Source organism: Penaeus monodon, chromosome 6 (genome assembly GCF_015228065.2).
Source record: "Penaeus monodon isolate SGIC_2016 chromosome 6, NSTDA_Pmon_1, whole genome shotgun sequence".
NCBI classification, from domain to species: domain Eukaryota; kingdom Metazoa; phylum Arthropoda; class Malacostraca; order Decapoda; family Penaeidae; genus Penaeus; species Penaeus monodon.
Genome location: NC_051391.1, coordinates 15047647 through 15069349, shown reverse-complemented (window position 1 = coordinate 15069349; position 21703 = coordinate 15047647). Strand labels below are relative to the sequence as shown.

The window sequence follows — 21703 nt, the reverse complement described above, 5'->3', positions numbered from 1 at the left end:
CCATGAGACTCCACCGCAGCGCGCATGGAAGTGACACCGTTTTTCCGGCATCGTTTTTCCGGCATCTCTCTCTCCCGACTGCGGGCGGAGGAAGGACTGGATTGTGGCTCGATTTACATAGAGCGAGTTGCAGGGGGGTAGGGCAGGGGTAAGGCGGAGGGTAGGGTGGGGATAGGGTGAGGGGAAGGTGAGGGGTTAGGGGAGGAGTTAGGGGGAAGGGCTCGGGGTAAGAGTAAAGGCAGGGGGTAGGGTAAGGTATAGGGGTAGGGGAAGGGGTCGGAGTATGAAGTAGGAGGGTATAGGGGTTTGGTGCTGGCATTGGCTTTGATCTGGGTTGAGGGGCCTGCACGGATGGGATTGGGGAATTACAGGACGCTTGGGGTTTGTGATGGCGGCGCTCGTGGCCTCAAGGGGTAAAGCACGGCGGGATCAGGTCTGCATGGTGCCTATGGGTGTTTATTTGTTTGTTTATTTATTTATTGTTGGTTTAATCGTTTATTTACTTATTCGTTCATCTAATCTATTAAAATTTCGTTTACGTCTCGATATATGTAAAATACTGACGCTTTATATGCGCATTTGATTCTGTAGTATGAAAAAAATTAAGGATAAAAAAAAGTTACGAAAAAGTGGTCAGTGTCTTGGAGGCTTTCTCGTCTTTTTTGGCAGCTGTAGGAATCGTGAACTTGGAACCAATTTTTATTTTTTTTGTGTATCGCGCCGAAGATGGTCTTGACAGGGTGGTTATAATTGAAGACAGATCGGCGATGATGATGCTTTGAAACGCAGCGATCTTATTGGGACATGTTGCACGCAGCCAGTTTTCGCCAGCCTCACGAGTTCATCCACGCTTCTGGGAAAGAAAAGAATAATAGTCAGTTCACGTCTTGAACAATGATCCAAGTATAGACGCCGTGTGAATGCGAGGTGAAAGCCACGTCTCACGCGAACACCGGCGCTGGCTTCGTATTGCGCGGGACTCGTTTTTTGAGTCGTGGGGCGTGGGGGGAGGGGGGGTGCGTCATGCTTCGGACAGACAGGTCACGTTTGGGGGAAGAGCTTCGGCTGTGTGAGCGACTGACGCACGGATAATTTTTTGTTGTTTTGGACTCCTTGGAGGAAGTGTTAGGGAGATGAGGGCGGTTTTTGATTCGCCGAGATCGCAGGTCGTGTCGGTGCATAATGCCAGGCAGCTGAGGTCGTAAGGAACCCATACTTAGCATATTTCTTACGTGATAGCCATCATGTGTCTCGCCTGGCTGATACTTCCCCCCAGATTCCTTCGCCAGTCTGTGAAGTTCACGTGCACTTGGCGGCGTGTAGAAACGGCCGGCCGTGCACTGGCCAAGGTGACTGCTTATTTGCTCTTGAGCGACGACACTGCTGGCCCAGACCCGCTCTTGGCCCGGGCCGCTTCTCGGCGCGGGCTCGGATGGCCTCGCCAATTTAGAGTTGAATTTGGGTGCTTTCGAAGGCAGGCGTTGATTGTATGCTCTGTACGTAAGGCGAAGCCAGTATTAGCGCTAACACGCAAGCAAAATTTATGCTATTTTTAGCACTCTTCCGTAAACTGCAAAAATGCAGTGTTTATAGAAGAAATTTATCAGGAAGAGCATCTTTTCCTTCTCTTGTCTATAGATCCCACTGAGAGAAATGAGATCCAGCTTATCGTTTGTGCATGCATAAGCATTTTGGAAAGATTATACGCTGTATAGTTTTTTATCATTAAGCAATCTACACTTTTCTGCACAGCATCTTCCTGCCCCATTCCATTTTGTGTGCTACGCTATCGACAGGTTTACTGTGCTGCTCTGAATTGCTTTCCCCGGCGGTTAACCTTAGGTGAAATGTTTGTTCAAAATTTATAACGGTACTTGATCGTGGTTGCAGATTCTCGTTGAATTTTTAGTACCGAACGATAACTTCGCCGCGGGAGACGGCGGCGGAAGGTGATTGTGTTGTGCTGGGCTGGCGGCCGCACGAGCCTGTCTTCTCCATTTTCTCAGATTTGTTTTTCTTTCTGCTCTTTCTTCGCATTGTGCTGCCTAGTGCAGCCTTGTGCATGAATGTCAAACAGCCCTCGTAAAGGTGGAATACATATTTGAAGCTGAGAACGTCGTTGTACGATTCTATTTTGCGGGCGCCGGCAGCACTGAGATGCGGATAAGATCATGTTCCCAGTCCTATAAAGTGTGGATTTCGCCCAACGTTCGAGGCAGCATTCTTGTAAAAATGTAAAGATGGCTAATGCAGCAGGAGCAGACAGGATGTGGAACATCACAGGAAGGGAGAACAAAGCACAAAAGGAAGACAGCGTGATGTGCTATGTCTATTTGCCACCTGCTGACTGGTCCGTAAGGGCACAAGTTAGAGGCTGCGCCAAGGGCAATTCGTCCTTAATAACACTCTGCAGTAGACTCTCCCTTGTATTCGCCCATCTCGAGCGGATTCCAAGGCGCGAAGGAGGTGGTCGGGCGCCGTGAAATTTCAAATATTATTCCACGGGGCGACATTCGCACGGAGGCACACGCGGCCGCTTTGTGTTAATGCAGATGCAGTAAGCACTGGCTTTCTGGTTCACCTTCTCGAGAAAGTCGTTTGGAAAGTCGAACCCGATTTACAATAAAGCAGCCTTAACTCCATGTTAAATAAATCGGGAAAGGTGAAAAGGTCATGCCTCTGCATTCATCTTTGTATTCTTATTATTATGTGAGGACGTGACGTGTAGCGCAAGAGGAGATCGTGGCACGACTTGGGCTGTTTGACCAGACATCGTGGGGCGTCCGAGGCACGAATACGGGGCCTTCTGTGGGCACACCTGCTCTCCGAAGAGGACGAAAGGCCGAAATGGGAAGGCTTGAAGGCAGGTTGTCAGCTCCTATAAGGAAGGTCGACGAGGAACGCCGTCTCGCCATTGACCCGAATTTCCTACTCGCTCCCATCAAGGGCTTAGGCGCTGGGGGAGAGAGAGGGAGAGGAGAGAGAGAGGGAGAGAGAGAGAGAGAGAGAGAGAGAGAGAGGGAGAGGAGGGGAAGAGAGAGGAGAGGAGAGAGAGGAGGAGAGGCCAAGAGGGGGAGGAGAGGAGGAGAGAGGGGAGAGAGAGAGGAGAGGAGAGAGGAGAGAGGAGAGAGAGAGAGGAAGAGAGAGAGGAGAGAGAGGGAGAGGAGAGAGAGAGGAGGAGAGAGAGAGAGAGAGAGAGGAAGGGGGAGAGAGGAGGAGAGAGAAGAGAGAGAGAGGGGAAGGGAGAGGAAGAAGAGAGAAAGAGAAGAGGAGGAGGAAAGGAGGAGAGAGGAAAGAGAGAAGAGGAGAAGAGAAGGGGGAAGGGGAGAGAGAGAGAAGGGGAGAGAGAGAGAAAGAGAGAGAAGGGGAGAGAGAGAGAAAGAGAGAGAAGGGGAGAGAGTGAGTCTGTGCGTGTGAGTGAGTCTGTACGTGTGAGTGAGTCTGTGCGTGTGCGTGAGTTCTGTGCGTGTGCGTGTGCGTGTGCGTGTGCGTGTGTGTGTGTGTATTTGTCGCTTAAGTGTGTGCGTTTGAGTGCATTTCTTTGTGATTTGTGTGTATGCTTTTATCCATGTGTCTGCCCATTCATCTTTGTTACTGTTTGTCTGTCTACCTGTGTGTGCGTGCGTGATCATTTAACAGACATCATTATCATTTTTATTGCTATTTTGTTGCTTGGGATCGAGGGTTATTTTTGTTTTAGATCAGACAAGGGCTGTCAACATAAATATCGTTCGTTAAACGCAGGTTTACCGTTGTCCAGCTGGAGACTGTTGTCGGCCCTGACTTGCTGGCGGATAAGTAGCGCGAGACCCAGTTACGTCCGTCGGAGGCAAGATTTACCCTTGTCTGTGTAACGGTACTGCCTTCACGTGGCACCGTGCCACATCTGCTGGTCTACGTGACGGCGGCCGAAGTACGTTGCTGACAGACACAGGTGTTCTTTTTCGCCGACGTCTCCACGAGGCGGCGGGAAGGCAGCGGCAAGAAAGAGAAAGAGAGAGCCGCGTCCGGGTGATGGGCTTAGCGATGTGAGAGCATTTTATTACACCCGATTGCCTGTTTTTGCGGAGTTTGGTCACGCAGGGAGAGCACGGGGCGTGGCGGTGGGCGGAGGGCGAGTTGGTTGGAGTAAAATGCTTCACTGTTTTTGTTTTCTTATTTATTTATTCTTTTTAATCTATCGTCGTCAGTGTTGTTCATGATGTTTGTCGTTTTAGCGATGTCATGTTTCCCTGACTAGATGCCTGCAGTCTTAAAGTTATATAAGGAATGCGAACAGCGATGCTCGCCGCAGCGGAACGAGGCGAGAGAAACTTATCTAATGACACGAACCGCTACTTTCAGACTTTTGTTGCAAAATCCTAAGCAGGGCAGTTTGCATCCGCGACCACGTGCCCGGGTGGAGGTGAGTTTCTGCGATGACACGTGCTAGCTTTTGTTTACATTCGACCCAGCGCAGACCAAACACTGCCGACAATACAAATATACAAAGAGATATGCACATGTCAAAATGTTTATTCAGTAAGATACAACACCTGACTGGGCCATCTTGTTCTAAATGAATGGATCATGACTTGTCTAGGCCCCAAATTGCGCTCGGGGTGCCGTCACGTTGTTGGGGTCTCGTACTTTTCTCATACGAGTCCTCCGCACCGGGAGTTTTTGATGGTTATGTAACTAGCATCTTTATATTTTTATAACTACAGGGCAAGGTTTTAGTAGATAGGATAGGAGGTTTAGTAAAGGATATGAACTGACGAGAAGTTCGGTGTTCTTGAACAGGGAAAGTGAATATATAATTACCAAGATGCTTCGGAAACGGCGAACACCATGCGAGGTAGTTAGAACTTAGTCAGTGCACGCAAGTTAGAACAAGTGATGGCGAGGAAAACGACATTAACTCAAAGGCTTTGAGAAGTGCGCGAAGGTCGTAGACAGGGCAGAAGCCGTGATAACAGAACAGATTTGATGCGAGTCGCAGTGTAGAGTGTGCGTAGGGCGGCAGCTCGGTGTCACTTTACAGCAGGCAGGGAAGTCGAGGTGGAAGAGAAACGATTTCTGCGGCGCCTCCTCGTGCCGACCTCGCCAGAGATGGCAGAATCCTTCACGAGGGCCGCTGCGCCGCCATGCAAGCGAGCGATGCTGTGCCTGGCGGGGCGGGATGTCGGCTGGTGATACTTTCGCCGTTTTCGCACGTGGCGATGTATCTGTTACGTAAGGTAGTCTTTCTCATGCTTAAGGTATTGTCATAGGTCGTGCTCACGCCACACGCACTTTTATGTATGTATAGATGTATACTAATGAAACTAATTATATTTACTGTAATGTAGTTATATCATAAAATTATTATTTTTTTTTTTTTGTATTTCATGCATGATAGTTTAGAAATATTTCTTACCGAAATTAAGGATGCAAGGTAACAGAAGAATAAGTCATATTTTAGAAAACATGGAATCCCAGTCAGTAACAGTCAGTAGATTAACTGAATAAGGCAACAGTTCCCGTACACGATTGTCCTTCGTGTCATGTTTTTTTCCATGACACTCAAGGTTTACTTCTTTTCTTAGAAGCGGAAGTAAACTCCGAGTTCATGCGATCCGTGTAAGTGCTGCATCAGGTGATTAGCCATCGCTGACCGGGGCATAAATGGCCAGGCCGAAGAGTCCACTGGACTGCGACCCAGCGCTCCCTACGCCACCGGTGAGCGATAAGACACAGCGTCACTTGGGCGGGCTTTGCATTTATTACGCCACGTACTCTCACAATTTCCTGAAACATGGGGAGGAAACGTCTGAGTGTGCATGTGTCCGTCGGAATCTGATATCCGGAGTGCTTTGGAATGGGATGGGGTTTGAAAAGACGTACAAGGTCTTAGGTTGCGTGTTTGGAAGAGAAGGTTGCTGTCGTATTCGGAAAGTCGGGTCGGGTTTGCCGGATTATCTTGTTACCAACACCTTGAGCGAGCATGAATGGTTTTGTGTTGATTCCAAGGGTAAGCTTCTTTCAGATCTAGAGTCACAAGAGGCTGGAGTTGTCTTCGTCTAGGCTGGTCGGCTTCCCGTGGCCCGTGGGAGGCCGTTTCCCGATCGCGAGCCCGAACCTCCTGAGCTTGCTGGACTAAGCCGCGTCACGGAAGACGTCCGTGGATCCCGGCTTGGGGACATGTTTGTTATTAATTCCGTGACACCTGGCTAAGTAGGAGTGGCACCGGATTGGCACTCGGGAGTACTAGCGTCGATCTCGCGGCACGTCCTGGAGCTTAGTTTAAGTAACCTTGCCAGATGTGAGGAGCGAAGGGAGTTCAAGGACTCGAGTAAACTCCTGTCAGCACTATTCCTTATGAAGTATATTGGGGAGGCTTGGTTGGAAAATGTCGGTGACTGGATTTACAGCCAAGACTGTCATGAATGATTTTAGTCGAGCCTTGTTAGGAAATATTGGTGTTGTTGGCTTAATACCAATTTATATACAGTGTATATCACAATAATAATGCCTGGTTTAGCATTATCATGAAGTCAAGTATGCCATGGAGCACTAGTTAAGGCAACAGTTTTCGTAGATATTAGCCATTATGTTTACCTTTCGCAATCAGGCATACCAATATTCAAAATGAACGCCTCAAGAAAATCCAAAGTTGCGGAAGGGTAGGAATACGAGTATGGCTAAACGCAGCGTACTCCCCACTTTTTAAAATTTGTCTTAAAATACAGTAAATGATGCCTATGTCTTAGAATCGTGTACCTCTGCAAAATAATACATTTATGAAGTTAAGAAGATAGAGGTAAGGTTTTGACAGGTTGCTCCCATTAACCCTTGAAAGCTGCTGTGTTCAGAAGTTACCAAAAAAAAACCTAAAGTTATAAGATTAAATACGTTAGTACGTTAGATAAAAAGCGACATTGCACTTTTGTTACAGCGCCCTTGTGTAAAATTATACATGGAAAGTGGGTTTTGCTCTTTATGTCGGTGCTAAGATGTTTGGCATTATCATGGAGAAGGACGTCGACTGCAGTGACCAATTTTGTCGTCTTTTGTCAATAAAGGAAATGGTGGATATCTAAGATTTTGAAATCTATTTTACTCTTTTCGAGTAAGATTCTTAAAGACTGTTCTTATTGCATTACTTTTCTATTGCTGTGCTTTATATAAAACTGGATTTAATTCATCGCATTGTTTGAAATTGAAGAGGGGGAAATATATATTGTTTACAAGTGGGACTTCAAGAGAAAAGCCTGCTGGGTGAAATTGGGTCACCCCATTGGTGCCAACCCAAAGTAGCGCACAGGCAGCCAGTGGCACAGGCAGAGATCACGACCTTTGCCTCCTCTCCGGCAGGTACGTGGGCAAGGGGGACGGCATCACCATCAGCGTGTGGAACCGCCGCAAGATTCACAAGAAGGCAGGCAGCGGCTTCCTCGGATGTGTCCGCATCGTGTCCTCCGCAATACACAGACTCAAGGATACAGGTTGTAAGTATCCACACGGCTCTTCACCCGCTGAGCACGATCATAGGGAGGTCACGCACGTAGCCACACATGGACGTGTACACACGTAACACATACACGCACAAGCACAAGCACATTTACATAGTCGCATTTGCATAGTCACGTACACGAACCTACGCGCACGCACGCACGCACGCACGCACGCACACGCACAAGCACGCACCCACCCATCCAATTACCTACCGAACCCTACCCACACCCGTCCACCCCCCTTCATCCTTATCTACCCAAACCCACCTGCATCTACCTACATCAACCTATGTCCACCCATACTTCCCACAACCCCCCCCCCCTATACCCACCCACACCTACCCACGACCACGCACTCTCTCTCTTTCTTACTCTCGCTTTCTTTCTCGCTCTTGCTCTCTCCTTTTCTTGTTTTTTCTTATTCATTTTGCATTTCTCTTTTTATTTTTTCTTTCTTCTCTCTTCTTCTCTCTCTCTCCCTTCCCCTCCCTCCCTTCCTCCCTCCCTCCCTTCCTCCCGCCCTCCCTTCCTCCCTCCCTTCCTCCCGCCCTCTCTCCCTCCCTGCCTCCCTCCCTCTCTCCCTCCCTGCCTCCCTCCCTCTCTCTCCTTCTGTGTGTGTATATATACATACATATATATATATAAATGTATATATATACATGTATATATACATGTATATATACATGTATATATACATATACATATGTATATATATTATATATATATAATATATATATATATATATATATATATATATATATGTGTATATATATGTATATATATATAAATATATATATATATATACACATGTGTGTGTATTATATATATATATATATATATATATATATATATATATGTGTGGTGTGTGTGTGTGTGTGTGTGTGTGTGTGTGTGTGTGTGTGTGTGTGTGTGTGTGTGTGTGTGTGTGTGTGTGTGGTGTTGTATACATTATTATAATATATATATATATATATATATATATATATTATATATATATATATATATCATTACATATATAAACATATATATATATATATATATATATATATATATATATATTATATATATATATAATGTATACAAAACACACACACACACACACACACACACACACACACACACACACACACACACACACACACACACACACACACACATATATATATATATATATATATATATATATATACATAAATATATATACATATACATATACATATACATATGCAAGTACATATACATACATATACACATACGTACTTAAATGCATATATACATTCATATATACATACATACAAATATTCATAAATACATACATACATTCATATATATACATATACATACAAACACATGCATACATACACACATACATATCTAACACATACGCGCGCTCGCACACACACACACACACACACACCACACACACACACACACACACACACACACACACACACACACACACACACACACACACACACACACACACACACACACACACACACACACACACACACACACACACGCACGCACGCACACGCGCACACACACGCGCACACACACGCGCACACACACACACGCGCACGCACGCACGCACGCAGGCGTGCACACACACTCACACTCTCACTCACTCACTCACTCACTCACTCACTCACTCACTCACTCACTCACTCACTCACTCACTCACTCACTCACTCACTCACTCACATACACAAACACATGCACATACACATACACATACACATACACATACACATATACATATACATATACATATACATACATACAAAATTACATACATACATATACATATATACATATATACATATACACACACACACACACACACACACACACACACACACACACACACACACACACACACACACACACACACACACACACATACATATATACATATATACATACAAACATACATACATACATACATACATATATACATATATACATACAAACATACATACATACATACTTAATGCATATACATATATGTACATATGTGTGTGTGTGTGTGTGTGTGTCTTTATATGTATGTGTATATATGTATATTTAAGTATGTTTTTTATATTAATAATATATGTATGTATGTATACACTATATATGTACACATACACAGTATGTTACTTATACAGTATGTTTGCATACAGTATGTATTCATATATGCATGCATATATATGTATGTATGTATATATTATATAAGTGTGCACTCGCACATACATTATATAATGGATTCCTCTGTCTTCAGACCAGCGGCTGGACCTGACGCGGGCGGGCCACGACGACTGCGAGCCCGTGCGGGGCCAGATCGTGGTGTCCCTCATGTCACGGGACGGCCGCGGCACGGGCTCTCACAACGCTGTAGTAGACACTCTGGGGAACCTCTCCTCACCTGATGACCTGCCTGAGGTAGGCTCTTGAATGCTGTGGACTTTGAACTATTGGAGAGAAATAGGACTGGAACATCACTTGTGGTTTATTATTGCCTTGATTATTTACGAACTCCGTGCAATTTCAGGGCTGGGAAGAGCGAAGAACAACGACTGGTCGCTTGTACTACGTGAACCATCATGACCGCACCACCACCTGGGAGAGGCCCACGCTCCCAGCACACATCATGTACGTAGTCTTTCTTTCACACGCACACAAGCACACACAAGCAGATGGAAATAGGTACACATAACATGTGCGCACATGTAAATACGGATTCATTTAAGCTTAGCTTAAAAACATACAAATGCATATATTTTTAGTTATAAATATATCACACACTAATACACTGACATTCACTCTCACTCACACTCACTCACTCACTCACTCACTCACTCACTCACTCACTCACTCACTCACTCACTCACTCACTCACTCACTCACTCACTCACTCACTCACTCACTCACTCACTCACTCACACACACACACACACACACACACACACACACACAACCACTGGGTGTATCCTGCAGTCATACCACCTAACATGACCCCACTCTCACTCCACCAAACACACCACCTTGCACCCACATGCATCACCCACATGCATACCTGCACCATCTGGTACCTACACCCACACCATTTGCTACCCATACCATGTTCTCCCAATACTCACACCATGTTGCACCCATATCTACACCATATTGCACCCATATCCACACCATATGGCACTCATCCGACACCATGTGGCACCCATATCACCTGATCCCCATACCCACACCACCTGGGATCCACACTCACTCCACCCGACTACACACCCATACTCATCCACACCCACCCCACTTGACAACACCCATATCCATCTCATGCTCACACTCCAAATCCTATTCATTCACACATATACACTCACGTACATTCACACACTAAAACTTATGCTTTGTGTGTATACATTGTGAATTTCATCTTGTTTCTGTCAGATAACATTAAAATTTACATTTTTGCTATATCCATGCATACTCTATAAGGCGGAAATAGCCATAAGATCACCTTTCCATGTGGTAAACATTTTGCAAAAGCACACAACTCTCACATGCTACCCGTGAAATTGCATATTTTTTTCCAGTGCTATTGCTTTTTATTGTTTTATTTTTTGGTTTACTTATGATTTATTTCTGAGAGTGAAGGGATGGTTGTAGTTAACTTGGAAGTCTAATGATTCTCTGATCTGTTGATTTTCCTCAGAGGTACACTAGAAATGAATTCTGCATATTAGAAAAGAAATTACTATATAATAATGTTTCATTCATGAAGAAATTGTTTGTTTTTCAAGTTTTGTATGGGAAACAAGAAAATATTTATTGTATTGCATAATAGAAAGTAGACTAAATGGATTGAAAATTTGTCATTTTTGATATTTTACAACAATTTAAGAATAGGATATTGTCTGTTTTATGGTCAGGATTTCTTCAGTGCTGCAAAACAAAAGGCATAAAGTTGTAAACAGACATCAGTTCCACTATCTGGACCTAGTGAAATATCTATTCATGTTCACCATTGTATGCAGTGCTCATTTGTTTTGATTTTAAGCCACCATTTGTGCATTGGGATTACATCGCCCTTTACCAACCCCCACGACCTGCTTATCCTGAATATCTTTGGAGGCACTGATGCTGTGTCTTCCAGAATCAGTAAGTTTAAGTACAGCTTCTTGTCAAGCTGGGAAAAAACTGGGAAGATGCCTGTGCATAGGGAATGACTTCCTTTTTTATTTCATCTTTCTTTCCTACCTTCAGCACCCTTTCGGTATTTATTTTTTTTCTCTGGCTTGCACTCCTTTATTCTGTCTTTGTTTGTTTTCAGTTCTTTAAAATGGTACATGGACATAGAAAAGAATTAAAGTGCGGCAAATGTAAATCACTGATTAAAGAAGTGAGAGGATTGCAATGTGTGCCATAAATGTCAGAGCCGGATAAGCTGTGATTCTTTATTTCTCACACTTGAATTATAAGTTTTGATAGATTAATAATTATTATTTTGGTTCTTTTACAATCTTCATAAATAAGGCTTGTGTGTAAAATACTGCATGGTTATTGAAAATTAAATTTCAGCTCAATAGAAATCTGTCTTTGGTGTACTTATTCAAGAGATCTGCATGTCACAGGGCTCCTAACATTGTGAGAGGCAGAATATTGTGAAAGACAAATATGATTGGTCTTCCCAATTGGCTTCTTACAGAGTGGAGCGCAGGCGGCGTGACAAGACGTTCGTGTGTCCATGTGCCATCTATGTCTTCCTCTCATCTGTATTCTCCTGTGTTGCCCCCAAGGCCTGCAACTCATCCTCCTGTTCTTCTGATTGCCCATCCTCATCCTCTGACTCCCCCAACTGTCCCAGAAGTTCTAGTCAGCCTTATCCATCAACCTCTGCTTCCCCTTGTTGTGGTAGAGGTTCTAGTCAACCCTGTACCTCAGCCTCTGCTTCCCCCAGCTGTTCCAGAGGTACTAGTCAACCTTGTGTGTCTAATGGTACTCACAGATGTGGCAGAGTATCTAGTCAGATACACACATCCTCATCCTCTGCTTCTCCTAGTTGTGGTAGAGTACCTGTTCAGGCTTGCTCCTCATCTGCTTCTTCACCCCCTCCCAATTGCACTGTAGGTTCTAATGAGGTTTATGGTCCTTATTTTTCCAATCCAACCACTGTACCCTCGGCTCCTCCCTCTTACTCAATGGACTGTCATGAGGTTTGTCCTCCCTACTCTGCCTTCGATTCTCCTTGCACTGGACCCTCTTCATCTTCCTGGTATGAACCAGCACCGACCTCACGACACAGTGCCGCGTGTTGCAGGCCGGCTGACACCAGTGGCGTTGCTTCTCCGAGTAGACACTCCACTTCTTCCACAACAATTGCAAGTACGACTACATCACCAGCAGGAGGAAATATTGTGCTCAGTAATCCCAATACTACTTCTTCTGATGTGCCACAAGAGGGAACACCAGTCAGAAGGTAATGAATTAAGATATTTTGATGCAATAAAACTTTCTGTAATAAACTGATAATTATAACAAAGATTATTGGAAATAGGTTTCTATTTTTTTGTAATTGTTACAGAAACTGTTTACTAATTTAAGTTGATTCTCACATATTATCTCAAATTTGACATATATTTCAATTTTTCATTTAAGGAAATGTAGTTTGAGAATGTAATGCTTGTGACAATGAAATTTGGTAGGTTACATATTATTATACTTAATTCTTGGGGGCTCATTTTTCATTCATTACTAGTATAAAAAAGTAATTTATGTGATGTATGTATGAAAACTATCAGGCATTTATGAAATGATGGTTTGGAAAACAAGAATTTATCAATGTGTAGGCTAACACCCGTCACCAAGGCTCATTCAAACCATATTTGATGTATATCATTGCTCCGTTTTGAAATCTTCTTTTATTTTTTAATGTCACTATGGGTCTTTCATACTCATTCATATGTTGGGAAAAAAAGAGTTAAGTGATAACTAAATGCCATTTAAACTGTTAAGATAACAAGTACAGTGAAAAAAGTAAATTGGGAATCATTCATGGTCCTAGGATTTGTAGGGTACTTTTTCCATGCATATACCCTTCCCCCCTTTAGGATGGTCCTTTTGAATTCTGTTTAAAATATGTTTCTCTGAAATGTGTTGCATATATTAAGCAATGAAGAGATGTCTTGCTGAAATTCTGAAATTCCTTTAATGAAAGATAAATTGCCTTCTGCCTCTCAAAGATGATATGCATTTTTTTTTTTTATGTATATATTAAACACATACACTAAATTCTGAATTGTGCATCATCATAATTTTTTATCTGAAATGCAGAGATCCTAGAGAACACAGAAGGAGCAGGGCTGAAAGTGTAGAGCGTGTAAGCCAAAGAGATACAGGAGAATCTCGACGGAACCCAGATTCAGTTAGAAGACGATCTGCTCGCCACCGTAACTACCTCTCACGTAACCAGCTTCATCAGCCGCTTGATCTTCCTGATGGTTTTGGTAGGTTTCTATATCAATTTTTTTTTAGATGGTCTTATAATTCACATTTACTTTGAATAATTGTTAGAATTTGATGAGCTTCATCAGTTTTAGAATTTTTTAGAAAAGTAGGTAAAAGAGTGGCTGTCTCATGCCCAAACTTAAAAAGTAAAGGTCTCTTATGTAAGGCAGATCTTATGAAAATAAACTATAGAAAAGTAGTTTTGTTAATCAACCTAATAATCATAATTTGGACCATCCAGATTGAAATATAGATTTCTACATTTATTTAAGCATTTTCCATGAACATAAATAAAGTAACTTATTAATCCTATACATTAAAAATGTTTGGATAGAATAAAAGTATTGTTTACTTTGTAGACTAATGATAGGATTAGGGATTGCGCTGAAAAATGGTAAATTAATTTTGATATAGTGTAACTCCCATTTCTACTGAAGAGAAGGTGAGAATAAGTATTTTCAGGCAGTATTGGTTCTGGGTTTCAAAGGGAAATTGCGTGCATCTATACAAATGTTATGGTTATAAATGTAACCAAAGTGTTTTATACCATGAAAATAATTTATAAAGGCCTTCTTTACCAAGATCCTTTTCCCTGTTACTACTAAATTTATGGCTTATTATTTGATGTCTTGGTTTGCTTATATATTTTCCACAGAAATGAGAACAACACAGCAAGGTCAGGTGTACTACTACAACATTCACACTGGTACTTCCACGTGGCATGATCCAAGAGTACCCCGAGATTTAGGAGATATAAATATTGATGAGTTGGAGCCACTCCCGAGAGGATGGGAACTCAGACATACTCCAAGTGGCAGGCCATATTTCTTAGATCACAGCAATCGGACGACACAGTTCACTGATCCCAGGCTTTCTAACAGTCATATTCTCAATAATATACTCAGGTGAGTAGTGATGTAATGAAATTAGTTTGTATGAAAAAATGCTGTACTTGTTTTATATCAAAAAAATATAATTTTCTGGTTTCTAACATCTTTTTTCCATTTCCCTTTTCCAGGAATCGCAGTGAAGGGAGCAATCGATCTAGTATAATTGAAAGTGGAAGTGGCAGTGACCCCAGAATTAGTTCACAGACTGAGAGTCCTCCAGTCTCTTCCACTAGTGTCTCAAATAATAGAAGTAATAGTTCCTCTAACAGTAGAAGAAATAGCTCATCCAGAAGTAGAGGGCCCTCTCCTGAAGCCAACTCAGCAATGGACGCTATTTCAAGTGCTTTGCCTAGTACTGAAGAACACAATAATTCACTTATCAGTGGTACTCAAGTTTCAACAAGTGTTGTGCCTACAAGTGTTAGTAATACTAGTAATATAAGCAGTGAAGGAAGTGGTTTAAGCAGTAGTTTAAATAGTAGTATGAACACTACTGTCAATACCAGTAACACTAGTAACCGTGTGGTGTTGCAGAACAACAGCACAAACTTACAAATAAGTAGTAACAATAATACTCCTGGATCTAAGGATCCAGCTGTGATAGACCTAGAAGGTGATTGTCTCCCAAAATATAAGCGAGATTTGGTGGCAAAGATGAAGGTGTTAAGGGCAGAACTGCAGTGCCTCCAGCCACAGAGTGGACACTGTCGTTTGGACATACCACGTGGTGAAATCTTTGAGGAATCTTATAGACAAATCATGAAGATGCGGCCAAAAGATTTACGAAAAAGATTAATGGTTAAGTTCAAAGGTGAAGAAGGACTTGATTATGGTGGAGTTGCTCGAGAATGGTTGTACCTGTTGTCCCATGAAATGCTCAATCCATACTACGGACTTTTCCAGTATTCCAGGGATGACATTTACACACTTCAGATCAATGCAGACTCAAGTGTGAATCCAGTGAGTATTGTTATATTATGTGAAAGCATTACATTTTTAGCTGTCTTTAAAATCTTTAACAATGTATTTCTGTTTGTGGATTAGATAAGAGAAAAGATTTTTTATTTTTATAAAATTTTTATAAAAATTGTTGTGTAAGATTGCACATTTCATTGTATATATGAACCTATTGATGCTAGAAAGGCATGTGTACATTCACTGTCCACTGTGGTTTGGTTTATGAATTTTGTTTACACAGATGGCTTCCAAAGCCTTTAATCATCAAGGAGTCAGTTACTAGCCCTACCTGCATTCCTTGAATTTGTTGGAAGAAACTTTTTTTTTTATTACTATTGTTATATTTGGTAATGTTCTAATGATAAATAATGGTAATAATATAGTACTATCAGTAGTAATAATATCTGAAATAAAACTCTTTTTCCCATCTATATTCAAGAATGGGGATATATAAGCCACTGGGGATGGCATTTACAAATATGCCATGCCACTGAGTTTAATTCATTAATTGTTTTTACACATATATATCTTTACAAGTATTAACCCACCAATGAGCCAGTTACAAGTATAATAATTATAAAATCTATAATAAAAATAACAACTATGATACTGATAGCATTAGTAAAAAATGCTTTGCATACTCAAGGAAAGGTGAAATCAGATGAGTTCACAAGGTCTATTAATTGACTCCTTTGTGGCCAAGCACTTGCAGAGCCATCTATGTGCAGAGCATTTCACTAAACAATACTTCTGTGAACACAACATTTTCCTGGGGCCTTTGGGGCGAGGTAAGGTAGGCCTAGTAAATGATTAAGTGCTTGTGAAGTTATCATGTGTAAAAAAAAGGAAAAAAAAAAAGATTAAAACAAAAGCACAGTGGACATCATTTGGTTAACAAGAAAATTATATTGTTTGGTACTCTTTATTTGATGTAGTCCAAAGAGATGATAATGCCATTCAGTTCTGGGTTAGTAAACTGCTAAAATATTCTTTTGTTATTACATTTGTTTGGAGTGCATTCAGTTGTAATCTTTAATTACTAGAGAATTAGTTAAAAATATATCCTGTCTTTTAAATACTTAATGGAAACATAATTGATTTGAGCATTATTATTATGATAGCATTATAATTTCACCCATTTTCTTTTTTTATTTTAGGAGCATCTGTCCTATTTTCATTTTGTGGGTCGAGTGATAGGAATGGCAGTTTTCCATGGACACTACATAGATGGTGGGTTCTCCATGCCATTCTACAAGATGTTGCTCAACAAACTCATAGTTCTGGATGATATAGAAGCTGTTGATCCAGAACTTCATCGTTCGCTCAACTGGATGCTGTAAGCACATTGAAAATGGCTTTATTCTCTTTTATTTTGTATTGGGTTAATTTATGGAACTAACTCTGGATATTTTAATACATAAAATTCAGAAAGTTTGTTAATTACAACTTATTTTATAGAGTAATTCACTTCAATTTTCTTTCTTTCAGGGAGAATGACATTACAGATGTCATTGATACCACATTCACTGTTGAACATGACTCATTTGGGGTCATTCAGATGAGGGAACTCAAGCCTGGAGGCAGTAATGTTGCAGTTACTGAAGATAATAAAAAAGAATATGTCAGGCTCTATGTTACTTACCGTTTTATGCAGGTAAGTTTTTGTAGAGTAATAGGTCTATGGATTTTTTCCTGTTTACTGTGTACTCACAAAGATGATTCTTATAGTATATGGAAATATGATATAAGATGCATAGTATTTAAATGTGTCTAACTTTCAAAATGACATTATGTGTTCTGACAGAATATGCATCATTTTATGAGTAACATGTTCTAATTTCCTCACTTTGATTCCAGGGTATCGAGCAGCAGTTTGCAGCTTTGCAGAAGGGCTTCACAGAAGTCGTACCACAACATCTACTGAAGCCGTTTGATGAAAGGGAATTAGAACTGATAATTGGTGGATTAGGCAAGATTGATATTGACGATTGGAAGGCCAATACAAGGTTAAAGGTAAGAACTCAATGTGTATGTTTAAAGAATAGTTGATGAAACTAAAACCTGTAATCTTTGTTGCTGGTTCTGGAGGAGCATCAAATATTATCATCATATATTGTAATTTTAACCAATAACCAAGTAGGGAAGCTGATGTAAATGTTTCCATTTTATTTTTTTCACTTTGTTTTGCTTTGTTATATATTTTACCTATTTTATCTGTCATCTTTATAGCACTGCACACCTGAAACACCGGTAGTCGGCTGGTTCTGGCAAATTGTCGACTCATATTCAGAAGAAATGAGAGCAAGACTACTTCAGTTTGTGACAGGATCATCTCGTGTTCCTTTGCAAGGGTTCAAGGCCCTTCAAGGTTCCACTGGCGCTGCAGGACCTAGGCTCTTCACCATTCATCAGATTGAAGCTCCAACAGGTATGTCTTCTATATGTGTGTTTGGCATGTGTGTCTATATCTCTGTCTGTGGGGGGGGGTGCATGCTAATCTGCACGTATGTATCTGTAAGCAGGTATGTATGTATGTGTTTAATAGATTAATATATAAATTAGATGTTATTATAAACATATTTGGTAACTCTTTTATTGTTGTTCTGTTAAGTGATATAAAATTTTTATTACTTATATAGTTGACTACACCCTTTTATTTAATTTGCAGAGAACTTGCCCAAAGCTCACACTTGCTTCAACCGCATAGACATACCTCCATATGAGTCACACAGCAAGATGTTTGAGAAACTGACCCAAGCTGTGGAGGAAACTTGTGGCTTTGCAGTAGAATAAATAGAAAACATTAAAAGATTTCATATATTACAGAATGTGTATGAAAAAGTGTTTAGAAAAATATAAAAGGAAAAAACAGACAAAAAAAGATGTGTATCATGGAACTAAGATTTGTGTTTGAAGTAAAATGTAATTATTGATAATTATTTTATTTATAAAATAAACATGTGATAATTGTAATGTATTTGTAGGAAGTGATCACCATACTAATTTATGAAAATGCTGAAACCAAAAAAGATGAGACTTTTGGAAATTCTGTAATTTGAATGCTCGAGTATATTGTGCAATTTGTAAAAAAAATATATTTGTTACTATTTGACAGTATATTTACAGAGACAGTGCTGGGTTTTATGTACAGATCTTTGTGTTCATAAATACTGTTGATGGTTTGCATAGTTTTGAAGATTTTTCTAAGTGTAAACTGTACAAACAAAAGTGTCATGGTATGTTAATGAAGAATTTGAAATACTTTATATGCTCTGTATGCTAAGGAGAAGTAGCAAAAGCCAGATAGTGCTTTTGTTGACTTGTCCATTGTCAATCAGTGTAAGAGCAGATCTCGGGTGTCTTCCACCTCTTGAGTGGTGACTTCAAATTCCAGCCAAGAATTGTTAATGTTCTTAACTATTGGGAACATTCAGCTTTTAGTCATATATCAATAAACTGTGATAGCAGAACAGTTCCATCTTCCAAGGCAGTGACAGATAAAACTTGCAAACAAAATACATACATACATACATTTACACTCACTAACATATATTGAGAAACACATGGTTAATGCTGTTGTATATAAATGTTTACCAAATGTACATGTTCATGTACACAGATATGCTGCATATACTTTTTTGCTTACTATTTTATCATGCATACATTTATAGTTTATATGGAGGTATGCATGTGCTCTTTTTTGACAGATGGATTGGTGAAATATTTGCAATTGGCCTTCAGTGTAATTATTATGCTTCTCAGTACCTTATTTATTGACACTATATGTGTACATTAAAATACTCTTCTCCAGTTCAAGTTGCTTATGTGAAATGGCAGGGTCAATGGGTCATATATATATATATATGCATAATTTACTCACAAATTTTCTGTAAGATAGTTATCTTCTGTTGTGTATTTCATATACATTAATTCTATACATCTGTAAATTGTTCTCTTTAAAAATTATATGCAGACAGATTTCTGATAGGTAAATTAAGACTCAAACCAATATTTTCCCTCTTTTTTTCATTACAAAAGTGTTACTGCATTTAATATACAAAGAACATTAAAACCTTGATCTGCTTAGCTATGATTTCACATGCCAATGTAATAATGAATCTCACTAGGTCATTGCAATCTGGTGCCTCATCGTAATTTAGCATCTGTCATTTGGCTACACGCAGCATTTACAGTAGTCAATATATGAGAATATTGAGTTATACTATTAAAAGAATAAATCATCTGTATTATAATTGTTTTGCTATTGCCATTTTAATTAGGTAAGTTGTAAAAGGTGTGCTGTGCAAAAGTTCTCATAGAGGTCATTTTTTGTAGATATTTCATCACATTATCATGATTGACATGTGCTGAAGCTGCCATTTGATAGATAATATAACTGGATGTTTCAAGAATTCACATTTATCAATAAAAATATCTATATCTATACTCACAGTAATTGTTCCACACCACTACAGACATTCCTTGATCATTCTTAATTTGTTGTGATGAAATTTATTGTTGCTGATTCATTCCTGAGAAGCTTATTATTAATTTATTTATAAATGTATAGCAAGTACTGTTTGTAATTCTTAGATTATGGTTGAATAAAAGTAAACACAAACACAGAAAATATCCCCTTGTGCCCAAATATATTTACTCCCATGTTTGCCAGAAACTTAAAACATATTTTTGTAACCTGTTTGTCACTGATATACTGTAACCTAATAATCACATTGGAAATAATGGTTTGCCTGTTTCAAGATCAGCTGTATTTAGAATCAGACAATTTAGCTCGACAAATTATAGGCATATATTTTGAACCATCTGAAGATGGTGTAAGAACATGCAATTTGTTTGCCTGTATAACAATTCAGCCACAGGTTAGTAATTTTGTAATTTTAGAGCTAAAGTCAATCAAAATGACCCATTTTATATTTTCCCAGGCATGTGTAAATGTTTTCCTATACAGAACACCCACATTGATTACATAAGGAATAATCATGTGGTAGAATGTAACTGTTATAACCAAACTTTGTGATCATGAAGAAAATGAAATTTCCATTTAGACTTAATTATATTGTAAATGAAGATTGCTTTATACCACTGAAGTGTAAAGAAACATTATAAAGCACAAATAAGAATTTACATATCCTCTAACTTCTCAGGACATCAGCGTTTCTGTTTGTATACCTTAAAGATGCCTTTATTTTATTGCAACCCTCTTCCTCCTTTCATAATGTGATTTTCATGACCCCATGCAGTACATGAAGTAACCATGTGTAGTGTACATTATCATGCAGGAACATCATATTGATTTGTTTAAGAGACATCCATTTAGGTTTTATGTGTGACTAGTATTTTGTTGTGCACTTCTATGATACAGCAAAAAGGGAGATATCCATGATATTCTGGATAATAGGTGTGGCAGGCAGCCAGTCATGTAATTAGTTGTGCTATTAAGAGAATATTTAGGATTTGTAATAAATTTGTAAATGACTTCATGTTTGATTTATACCTCATTCTTTAGAACTTAACTATACGTGTATGGCTATTAGACCATTGTGACAAAAAAAACACAACATACAACTTGATGTATAATTTTTGAAATGCAAATGAAAGCAGATGAATATAATTTCCAGTATTTATTCCCTTATATTCCCCATTCAGTACTGCAACACTAATTAATTTTACAAAGCACAGATGTTAAATGATTACCACTTAAAGGCAAAAATAGTTCAGAAGTACCTAAAATAGAATTAGATTTCCTGTGTGTTTCCAGTTATAAACAATTTATTTTAAATTCTGTAAGCCATTATATACTGTGGCTTTGTGCTTACAGCACTAATGAAAGATTACTTTAGATAGCATTACAACCATTAGCCACTTAATCCATATATGTTT

General features: G+C 39.9%; 1 protein-coding gene across 3 annotated transcripts in view; it reads left to right on the top strand.

Moving 5' to 3' along the window:
* The window catches only part of LOC119574258 (E3 ubiquitin-protein ligase SMURF1-like), an 81196-nt gene extending 59898 nt beyond the window's left edge, over positions 1–21298 (top strand). For 2 of the 3 annotated variants that reach the window (XM_037921417.1, XM_037921418.1), the window contains 12 exons: positions 7336–7469; positions 9739–9899; positions 10009–10109; positions 12769–12927; positions 13782–13954; positions 14611–14860; positions 14974–15805; positions 16960–17138; positions 17291–17456; positions 17660–17815; positions 18032–18230; positions 18471–21298. In XM_037921417.1, coding sequence (XP_037777345.1) covers positions 7336–7469; positions 9739–9899; positions 10009–10109; positions 12769–12927; positions 13782–13954; positions 14611–14860; positions 14974–15805; positions 16960–17138; positions 17291–17456; positions 17660–17815; positions 18032–18230; positions 18471–18595 — 2635 coding nt within the window. In that variant the 3' untranslated portion in view covers positions 18596–21298. Of the gene's footprint in view, positions 1–7335; positions 7470–9738; positions 9900–10008; positions 10110–12156; positions 12928–13781; positions 13955–14610; positions 14861–14973; positions 15806–16959; positions 17139–17290; positions 17457–17659; positions 17816–18031; positions 18231–18470 lie in introns of all 3 variants that reach the window. The other variant, XM_037921416.1, reaches the window with a different exon arrangement.
* The last annotated feature ends 405 nt before the right edge of the window (positions 21299–21703 follow it).